Source organism: Plasmodium vinckei (assembly GCF_900681995.1).
Source record: "Plasmodium vinckei vinckei genome assembly, chromosome: PVVCY_06".
NCBI lineage: Eukaryota > Apicomplexa > Aconoidasida > Haemosporida > Plasmodiidae > Plasmodium > Plasmodium vinckei.
The window spans coordinates 3,228-15,313 of record NC_051298.1 but is presented as its reverse complement, the minus strand read 5'-3'; the positions used below and the strand labels follow the sequence as shown (position 1 = coordinate 15,313).

Below are 12,086 nucleotides of genomic sequence, written 5' to 3'. Positions count from 1 at the left end.
TTATATTCCCTCTTTGTATTTAATGATCCCCTTGCTATTAGTTACACATAATTGGTGGCGCATAACATTGGTTTTGTTCGATCTTTTGCAAATATAAGGTACATTAGCCCCATATGTGTGAATATTTTATAAATTTTAGTTTTTATTTTAGCTTAATGGAGTATGATAAAAAGTTTGTGTATTAATAATATATAATATTATATTATTTATTTTTGGTATTCATTATTTGGAAGAACATTGGTTGTTATTGTTGCCTTGTAAAGGACAATTTAAATAAAAATATATTGAATTTATAAATTCGATCAAGTATGCACAATAATAATTAAATAGTTGTATTCATTTTTATTTTTTTTAATAAATATTAATTTTTTACAATTTTCTTGGAAGGTCTTTTGTTCATTTTTAATTATATTTGTACAACTTTTCAGGTTTTATATTTAAATTTTTTTAAAATGCTAATACATTTTTAACGTTTTATTTATCATGTCCAAAATGAATAAAGGATACATTAAATTTTTTTTGTCTCTTTTAAGCGTATTCATATATGTGAACGATCAAACCCTTGCAACTGAACCTTCCCCAGGAAATGTTACTCTAGACAAATTTGTGTAATAAAATGTGCCAATATATGTAGCCATACATATCCATGTTTTATATAAGATAATATTATATACATATTTATGCAAATACACACCTGTATAGCTTTGGATAATTAATATACCATTTTACAAATTTTTTTTTTTTGCAATTAAAAATGTAAACAATAATTAAAGCAGATCCGCTTTGCCCAACGATCAGCTGGATAAAGGACATGAACAAAACAACCCCCTATTATGCACAGATCCTGAAGAAACTGAAAAAGCAACAAAACTTATGAATATAGCTGTGTCACTTTTACAATACCATGGTACAAATACAGATAATTACGATTTAATTACTGATCTTGATTTTGATACAAATTTATATTTTAAGAAGCATGAAAACGCAGATATTGAAAAACTTAATTTTAAAATTCGAAACCCCGATAAGGTATGAATTAAAGAAAAAACGTTCCAAGCTATAAAATTAAGTCAAAATAAAAAAATTATTATATATTTTTTGCCATTAGTATAATGATATAGTAAAAAAACTGTGGAATCCACATGGTGATCAATATTATGATGAAAACTTTATTAATGGTATATAGAAAAAATAATTATTCAATTTAATGCAAGGTTGCTACTCCTTATGTATCATTTCTTTCTTTATTATTGCCAATGTTCTATTCTACAGAATATTGTTTTTTATTGTGTTAATTCCATACTATTTTATTTTCATGTATGCACATTTATAATTTTGTTTAGGAAAAATTTTTCGTGTATATAATCCAAATTTAATAATGATACAACAGCACTACCAAAATTCGGCACAATCATCTCCAAAATATGCCTATGCTTTAGTCACAAAAGTTGAAGTAAAAGTCCTTTCTTTTCATATTAAATGATTACACTATATTTTATGCAAATGATATATTTTTATATCCATTTTGTAGATATCAAAAGACACAACTATAATGGTTTGTGGTTCAACAAATATAACTGACCACAACAATTCCAGTCAGAAAACATATATAGACACTATCTCCGAAATTGCAGATTCATTAAAAATTGACATTGATTCGGAAGAGGGTATTAAAAAGGAAGAGTTAGAAAAAAAATTTGTTAACTTATCTGGATTTATAATTAAAAAAGACAACGAATTAATTGATATTACCTATGTCACCTCTGTAAGAAATTCAAACAATTTAATAGCATAATAATCTTATTTCATCATTCACTTGTTTGGTGTATTATTATCATTTTAACAGCTATCAAAAAATATACTCTAAATAAATGCGCAAATTTATAACATATGATATCCATCTTCCAAAAAATTGGAACATTTCTTATATATATTTATCCATTTTTTCGTAGATGCATGTGAATGCCCCCTTTGTCCCAATGTTTATTAATAGATTAATTAAAGCATCAAAGTTGATAGTTCTTATGCACTTAAAAAATGTCTTTTACAATGTATAAACATATATTTTTATATAACATCTTATTGGATATATACAGAAAACAATGGTATGTTATAGCATTATGTAGGAGTTTAGGTGGTGCCTTTTTGCAACTTTTAAAATTTTTAATACGATTTTTTTAATTTGAAGTAATTTATAAAAAAAATATATGTTTGAATTACCTTAGCATATTAGTAATACTCTTATTGCTATAACCATGAAAAATTGACTGACCATAGGAATTTAATAATCCTTTTGAACAGTGTCATCTTTATATGTAATATGAAAATTCATATAACTGCATATAATATTACATAAAATGTATTTTTTAATTATCATAACGAACTGAATTACTTATGATAAACGAAATATAACTGATTTAGTATTATTTAAAATTCATGCAAATTTTTAAATTCATATTCATAAACCCTGAACCCCAAAGTAATTCAACCACGTCAGAGGGCAATGTAAATTTACTTCGAAAAACTACAACTTTAATTTCTGATAGCCCTTTATAGCATTCGAAATCATATTTAAATAGTGAATCAACACAAATATTGCATTATATTTTTAATGGAAATAAAATATATTACATTTCAGTTGCATTTATTTCAATTATCATTATTTTAGGAATTTAATATAAGATAAATAATATGACAACTCGAAAATAAAAAATTTAAGAAATATATATTATAACATTTTTAGTAATGTATAAAAAATTACATTCTAAATATATACATATTATCCTTTTGATTTTCGATTATATATAGTATCGTTTTATGCTAAAGTTATAATTCATATTGATAGAAATAATTTTATATCGTTTAATTTATTTACTATAAGGAATAATATTAGATTAATCACTATTAATTTTTAAACATCATCGTTTTTCAGTATAAATAATATGATAGATAGAATATCGTAATTATATCCCTATACATATAAAATAGTAAACTATTCTACCGATGATTAATATTGAAATATTATTTTATTGTAAAATCTTATATAATTAAATATTAATTTTATCGAAAAGGCACAAAGTAATAAATTTTATTTGAACTAATAACATTTTTATTAAGTTATTATATATATACAAACTCTAAATATATAATTTAAATATATTGCTACTACGAAATAATATATATGTTCTAAAATGTTGTATTTTAAAACAATGAAACAGGGGAAGTTACTAATTGATTTAAGTTATCTATCTTGAGTGCATTAATTATCTCATTGTAGTATACAGTGGTATATCATTAGTAGCAACAATAACAATATTAAATTAATATATTATTAAATACGAACAAATATTTTATATTCATTTGATGCCATATAGGAGTATAAATTCATTATATATATTATTAAACGGGGATAATATTAAAATTGTATGCATACAAGATCAAATGAAATATTATAACACTTATTTAAGCTTTAACGTGGTAATATTAGAATTAACATTACCAAGAAAACACAATATTAATTCATTAATAATTCTATAGGTTTTATTAAAAATGCATCTATCATATTATAGAAATAAACAAATTTTTATTACAAAATATGCAATACATAAATATGTTTAGGTTATAAGTATAAGTGTGTATTTAAAATTTTAACCATGTTATATTGCTTCTCAAATTAATTCATTATTCCAACAAATTATGAATACAATTTTTAAATTAAAAATTAATATATTTAAATTAAATTGTACGAAAACAATTATATTTGGTTTAATGTTTAGAATATCTTTTTTAATCATTTATACATTAAATAAATAATAAGAATGAAAATAATAATATACACTTTGTATATACTAATTATTATCATAAAAATAATTTATGTTTATGTTTATTTTAATTGTAATAGCTCAATCAACTTAATTTGTATATTATGTGTTTTTAATTTAAAAAATTAGATAAGATGTGCACTCAAAACTATTCATTAATTATGTTTATATATAAATAATGTTAGCACATAAACAAAGTTATTACATGTTCTAAATTTAATTATTAATTTACATATATTAATTAAGATAAATAAACATATTATATGCCATCTATTTAGAAAAAAGAAAATATTAAATTTAAACACAAATTGTGTTTTATATTTATTAGAAATAATATAAAATGTGTAATATTTCACGTTTAATAATAACGTATATTAATAAATGGCATTCAAATAATGAGATACAAATATATTTTTAACAATTATAGTAACAATGGATTTCTAATTCTTTATATATTTATAATAATAGAGAATTGGTGGTCTCTTTACTATAAATATAGAGAATGCATAGTTATCTATGTACAAAAATACAATAATTAGGAGATATTCTTTATTTAAACTCATTGAAAAGCTACACATAAATATACAATGAAACTATTCCGAATATTATGATGAATAGCGATATTTCGCATATGATAAAAACGATTCAAACAAATCATAAAATAAGGATACTTATCTAAATTGCAATAAAAGGGGGCATATGCTTTATTTCATTATATTATTGTATATTAACTTAAAATTAATATCATTATTGAGAATAATACTAATAACACGTTTAACTACTGACAATTTTATATAGCGGAATCGAGGCATTGTTTAACCTACTTTGTTGTGCCATATATATTTTATTTAAAAATAATATGATGCGAATCTACAGACTAAAAACAAAATTCCATTACAATGGACCCGAAATATATGGTAAACAATTTTATTTTAAAATAAAGTACGCCTATCCTTTATTTTATTGGTTTTGATTTTCCTACAAATCATATTAAATTTTATTTCAATAAAATTTGCATTAATGCATATTTTCATTAATTTATATATATTTTTTCTTAGTGTAATGTATTTGGTGAAATTGATGCGCTTTTTAACGAGAATGTTGTAATTCCGAACAAATTTGATTCTAAAATTTCTTTATACAAAGAATATTGTCCTAACCGAAAATGTGATACAAATAGGAAACGTATTTCTGCTTTGAGCAGGTATTTATTTATGAGATTAATAACATATTCCAAAAACACGTATGATGAATATTTTTTGATGTGGCTAGCCGATAAATTATTTAAGATACACAACAAAGGGAAAGGGAAAGGCAATAAAATTACTTTAGATAAGGCTTATGATAAATATTTAAAGAGTAATATACAAAATTTTAATTATTGGGCTCTTTTATATAATGTAAGGGGTTTGAAAGATGCTGATCTTAGGCATATGAGCGAATTTTATAAGTTACTTAAGCGTATATGTAAAACGATTATAGAATATAATAAACAACATGACAAAAGTACGAATCTTATTATGAATTCTACTGAGGCCTCTAATCAATATATGCTCCTTTATGAAAATATTATTGGATGCAAATCATACCTTTATTTATTGGATAATTTAAAAAAAATATATGTTTCATTTAGACTTTCTGTTATTAGGGGCAATATAAGAAAAAATCCAAATTTATTAAAACTTCTTCAAACATTTACAACGTTCAATGGAGAAGATTCATATTTTGCGATAGGTTATAATAAATTGGACTTCAGTGATTCGGGGTGTAAATTACAATATGATGATAACATAGTACAAACTTTGATGAAAGCAAAAGCTCAAAAGGAGAAAAAATATAATGGGACCAAAGGAGGAGATATCAAACTGGCCACACAACTACAAAGTTCAGGGGACCAAACATTAAATCCCCCATCGGGAACAAGAGATTCACCAAGCATCTCTGACAATGGAACCGATACATTAGGGAGTAGAGGCAGCATAGTAGATGATTCTCAAAAAAAAGCAAACATTAAAGGAAGTGAACAAAAAGATTCAGAGGGGAAGAATGTAAATCAAAAAGACTCACAAAAAGATCCAAGCGACCCAAACATCCATACCCCAGCCTCAGATCCCAACCAAGGAGGTGGATTAGGAGGTTCATATAATGAAGCAGGAAGTACAGGTAGTAAGTCAAGGGGTTCAGATGGTGTCCCAGGAAGTACAAGTAGTGAGTCGAAGGGTTCAGATGGTGGCCCAGGAAATACAGATAGTGGATCAGGTAGTGGAACAGGAGGTGGAAAAGATAGTGGGGCAAATGGTGGATCAAGTGGTGGTGGAAGTGGTGTGCCTGGAAGTTTAGGAGATGGATCAGGTAGTGGCTTAATTGGTGGATCAAAAACACTAGGGGATCAGGCTACAACGCATTCATCAGAAGCGTCCAATGGATATTTGTCAAACCTTTGGAGAACGCATTTAAATCTCATGAATTATATCCCTAATGTTCCCGATATATATCAATCTTCAAAGGATATTTTATTAAGTGCCACTAATCAAGTTAGCAGTGCATATAATAGTGCTATGACCATTGCACAAGAAACTTATGATAAAACTGTGTCCACTGTAAAAAATGTTTACATTGTATCTCGTAATTATATTGGTGATGCTGTTAATAGTGTAACTAGTCAATTGAATTCATTCAGTATTTCTTCTCAATTAGGTGGTAACCAATCTGGATTCAATAGTTCAGGGAGTGTGGTAGACACACCTAATTACTCACAACAAAATCCATCGCAAACTTCACCACCACCAATACCTCCACCATCAACACCACAATCAACGCAACATTCACCGCAACCATTAGACCAACAATTATCACAAACTCCATCAGGAACATCACAAAATTCATTACCGTCACCAAATGTTAAGGATCAAACTAATGTACCCAAATTGTTCCAGGACTCACCTCAAAACCAAAGTTCTGATCAAAACGATCAAGGAGGATCTAAAATACCAGTGGTTAAACCAGGAAATCCAGGAGATGAAGTAAAAGGAAATGGAACAACAGGAATAGGTGATATATATGTACTCAAAGAATACAAACAAATTGGTATTTCAATTATAGTTCTTTTAATACCAATTGCTTTGGCTATTATGTATAAGGTAAATAAAAATAAAATTATGAAGTATACAATTTTTAAAATATTTCTTTAGTATAAAATATTATATATTTTTCATAATTTTACGCTAGTATTTGTCATATGGATGGAGAAAGGAAATGAAGAGAAAAAAAAGCATGAAAAAGGTTATAAATTCAATTGGAGGAAAAAGATCGGTGCAAATAATTATAAAGTCAGTTAATACGAACAAAATGACAACCCCTGTTATAAAACCCGTTCATGGGGAAAAAAGAACACTATTAAATATATACAAACTTATGCAGGCCGATCCTGTACCATTTATTAATTTATTTTTTTTGTTGATTTTTTTTGTTTATAAAAGAAAGCGCAATTCCATAGAATAATAAATTTAACTCTTATTTTAACTCGAATTAAAAAATGTATAAATTTTAAAAATACTAAATAGTAAATTTGTCTATTAATATATTTAATATTTATATGTGTGAGCCAAATTAAGGCTCTTTCCCTATTTTATAATAAAACATAAAATAAATTTTCTATATGATGAAATTCTCTATTATAACTGAAATATAACATTTCTTTATCGTTAATTTTATTTATAAAAGTCAAAATATTGTATTGTTTAAATACAAAAGGTGTATTAGCATCTATTAAATGAATGCGACAAAATAAAGCGTTACTTATTAAGTGGACTTCATTTTTTGGTTTCATATAATAAAAATTAGTATATCTTCCAATATATTGGATATATATGTATTATTTTTGTGATTTAATATGTAATTTGATTATTTGTTTGAATTGAATTTGAAAAATTGTATATTTTATACTGTTTTAATAAAAATTATATATTTGGTGTTGTATATTTTGAGATATATTCATTAATAAAATTATAAGCTATATTGACGGTTTATGCTCATGTTTAGAGTTGGGTTTTGGGGAACCCATATGCTCAATCACGAGGTGAAGCTTAAATATGCAACTAAAAAAGGAGCTATATAACATATTTTCATAAATAACAACATTTATTTTGTAGTATTCACAAAATTAATGCATATAGATGTACCATAATGTTAAAAGACATAAACAAATTATATACAAATAAAACATTCTTAAAACACATAAAACACTTTATGATGGCAATTTAAATAAATCGCATTCATGAAAATAAATAGTTTTATTAACATGAATCTTCTAATATTAAGATGCTAAAAATATATACAAATATATGTTTATTTATCAGGAGAAAAAATATAAAACATTTCTAATAACGCGTTTTAGGTAACTGGGAGCGTGGCCATCAATCTAAGAAAAAAAACATAAATGGATGAATATATAAAATTTTGTTGCAAATTATAATATATATTATAAGTATGTACATTTATTCAAAACAATATTCTTTTAACAATTGTTGAAATAAATTATTGTGTTATTAAAATTTGTATATCGCTTACAGATTCGATATAGGTGGCATCAACATATCCGGATTTTTTTTCAACAATGCATCCAGCTATGTTAACAAACGTTTTTTTAATTCTTCTTTTCTAATATCATCTTCAGAATCAATGTCAATTTTAAATAAAATTGCATTTTCTATTATTGTGTTTTATATTCTTTACTGGAGGGTTATGATCATTTATATTTGCTGAAGTCATGACAATTATAGTTTTGTCTTCTGATATCTACAAAATCAATAAAAATATATTGTATAAATTATTGTAAATATATGAAAAATATGATTTTTGAGAAGATCAAAAAAAAATAATTCCTTACTTCAACCTTTGCAGCTAAAGCATAAAAATATTTCCAACGGGCAAAAATCGAATCGTTGTAACGTTATTGTAGCATTACTAAATTTGGGTTGTACACACGGACAATTTTTTCGAAAAACCAATATTATAAAATTGCATATATGAAATTAGAATATCATAAGTTTGAGGATATGGGAAGCAATAAATAGTATCATATAGCAATGGCAATAATAAATCACCAAATGTCGAATAAATAGTAGCAATCATATGTTAATTTGGCTAATTATTTATTTTTTATATACTTTCAACAGAGATAATATCGAAAAAATATAGGTGATCGGGATTCCAGAAACTGGTTATTATTTCATTATACTAATGGAAACACGGAGAAATATATTTATATAAATTACAATAAATTTTTAATTTTAATTTGGTTTATAACCTAACATTGTTCGTTAGTTGATACCTTATCGAAATTATAATATTTTGAATTAGTTTTTTGAACTATTTGGCCTGCAAATTGATTTTATGTGAATGCATACTGTAAAAACTATTTTTTTTAAATAATTCATAACCATTTTTACCAGTAGCATGACGTTCTAAATGTGGTACGGTTTCGTTCATAAAATTGATCGGTTTTATAGTTTCTTCTGTATCTTTGCATAGCGTACTTGAGTCTTCTCCATATGTTGTACTTAATTTTTGTTCTACTGGCAATTCTTGTTTTTCAGGTATCTTAGGTGGTGGACGGTGTATTAAAGCTTTATTACATGCGACCCTTTCATTGTATTCATTAATGTCCTTAAAAGGTATCAAAATATGAGTATTTCTTTTTTCAAACGCTTCTTCATATGGTCTATAATAGCGCCCTGCCCTCAGGGGGTCATATTCTCTTCTTAAAAATCCGGTCACTTTATCAACGGTAGTACCATCGTTTTCTGAGGTAAAGGGGTCATTTAATCTAGGTTTTTTCACTTTGCAAATTTCTATTACCGTTGGAGTGAATTCATCTATAAATTCGATATCTTGAAGATCAGGGTTATAACCCGTATTTTCAACTGGTTCATCTATCTTATCGTTTTTCTTTGTTTTTTTTCTACAGAATGAAAACTAAAAAAATAACAAAATAAAAAATATAACAAATATTGTTATGTTAATTTATTATTATATTTATATACAAAATTAGTTAAATCAGTTAGTATATACGTATTTATATATATACTATATGATGCATTTTTGTGTTTTTTTCTTATATTACGCAACCCGTGGTGGGCTCTGAATCCGAACTATTTTCTGCTAAAACTATATTAAATATTATTAAGGAGATTAGGCCTACTGATATTACCTTCATCTTCAATATTACTTATTTGAAATTATACATATATAAAACTTATTTTATATTATTACCAATTTAAATATAAGATTACGTGATTCTATTGCATAGATATTCACTTCAAATCCATGACTTATATATATATACTAGTAACAAAATAAAAAACAATATATATATTTTAATAACTTGAATTTAATATTAATATTACAATATAACATATATATAGGTTTAAGCAAACATTTTGAGAGAGCTACAAAACGGCAAAAGATTAAAAATTTATATTACAAAACCCAAAAAAAAATAAAAAGCATATATAATTATTACATAAAAATAATGTTTAATTATTATGTTTTAATATTTGAACAAGATTAATTCTATTAAATCTTAATTATAGTTTTATAAAATATTTTTTATAATTAAAAAATTATTATATTTTTATTGCTTTATATAAATTAATTTAATTACTTAAAAATTAAATGGAAATATAAAAAATGGTTTTTATTATATTTTAAGAAAAAAGTATAGCTATATAAATTTTGTATACCTTTTTTTTACATGGAAAGCTTAGGGTTGTATTAAATTATATATATCATAATATGTTAATTTTAACGGTTTTAAAATATAGTATATGTCAACCATAAATCTTATTAATTGATGGATGACAATTAAATATTATATTTTTATGGTAAATAAACAAAAGTATGCAAAATTATTTATATTAATATAAATTAACATTTTAACAACAACATAAATAATGAAATGAAAAAAAGTGATTTTTTTATGGAAATGAAACATTTCTTATAATATACTTTTTTATTAATATATGTTTTTTTAGACATTATAAAAAATGCTTTCGTAAATCTTTATTGTGTTATAAATAACATCGATTTGTCGAATCTTAATTTATATTGGGGTATCTGTATTTTATAATTGTATATTAAAATATACAAAAAATTATTTCATAATATTATAAAATATGCATATTAATTCGCCCATATTATAGAGTATACAAATTACTCAAAATGAATCCGATTATAATTTTACAACTTCATATATAAAATGTTTATTATAGTTTTATCGGGGAAACTATAATTTAAGTTAAGAAATGGGTCGCACAAATAAGAGGTTTTGTTAAATAAAAATATTCACAAAATGGGATATTATGATATATATAATTTAATATAACTCTTAATTCTGAACCCTTGAACCCTGAGAACATTAATATATAATTTCATGAATTTATTTATTATAAATAGTACAGATTGTTTATATTTCATGTGCATATTTACAAAATACATAATTGTGCGATTTTAATATATATTATGCTTTATAGCTTATTTTTATGTTTGTTTTACTATTGATAGTTTACAAAATATATTTGTATTAAGCACAATAAATGGAATAACATATACATGGTTAAGTTAATCTAAATACATTACAGATGTACCTATATTGCATACACAAAGTAGTAATATTATTGTTTTAAGAAAACGGTTGTCTATTTTCCTTATGAAATACATATACTCACTAATCAACTCTATTATATAAAAAACATATATACACATATAAAGAATGTTTTTCCGCATATTTACGTAGTAATGCTTATCCAATTTAAATTGCTTCAATAACATTTTATTTTAAAAATAATATTCTAATACTAAATTTGATTCTTCGTTTGTTCGTCCTTAAAATTGTCTTACATATAAAGAACCATCAAATAATAAATGATTATTATTTTAATTACCCTTTTATTAATTATAAGAACATAAAAGTTAATTAAAAGTAAGGTTATTACATAATTAATTTTAATTTGTATGAATTCACAAATTAGCATTATATATATACACCTTCAAATTGCAAATAAAATCATTATATACAAATTAAATTTAAAAACAAATTGAAATAACAAAAAGCATATATATAATGTAAAAAGATATAATATATTTATTATGATTTTTTCTTGTTTTAGTTTAAAAAATTCATCGAAAAAGTTACATTTATGTTTATAAAAATACAAAATAATAATTAATATAAGCATTATTAACACCGATTTATATTTAATTTTC

The 12,086-nt window shown here is 24.1% G+C and overlaps 2 protein-coding genes across 2 annotated transcripts; both read left to right on the top strand.

The window, feature by feature from the left end:
- Positions 1-483: 483 nt before the first annotated feature.
- On the top strand, positions 484-2,057 carry PVVCY_0600040 (fam-a protein; the record flags this gene model as incomplete). The annotated part of the gene is made up of 6 exons (XM_037635062.1): positions 484-608; positions 774-1,029; positions 1,109-1,178; positions 1,344-1,453; positions 1,532-1,765; positions 1,953-2,057. The coding sequence occupies 6 exons, from the start codon at positions 484-486 to the stop codon at positions 2,055-2,057; spliced, it is 900 nt and encodes a 299-aa protein (XP_037490246.1).
- A 2,663-nt stretch (positions 2,058-4,720) lies between these two features.
- On the top strand, positions 4,721-7,012 carry PVVCY_0600030 (PIR protein CIR protein; the record flags this gene model as incomplete). The annotated part of the gene is made up of 2 exons (XM_037635061.1): positions 4,721-4,738; positions 4,880-7,012. The coding sequence occupies 2 exons, from the start codon at positions 4,721-4,723 to the stop codon at positions 7,010-7,012; spliced, it is 2,151 nt and encodes a 716-aa protein (XP_037490245.1).
- Between the last annotated feature and the right edge of the window lie 5,074 nt (positions 7,013-12,086).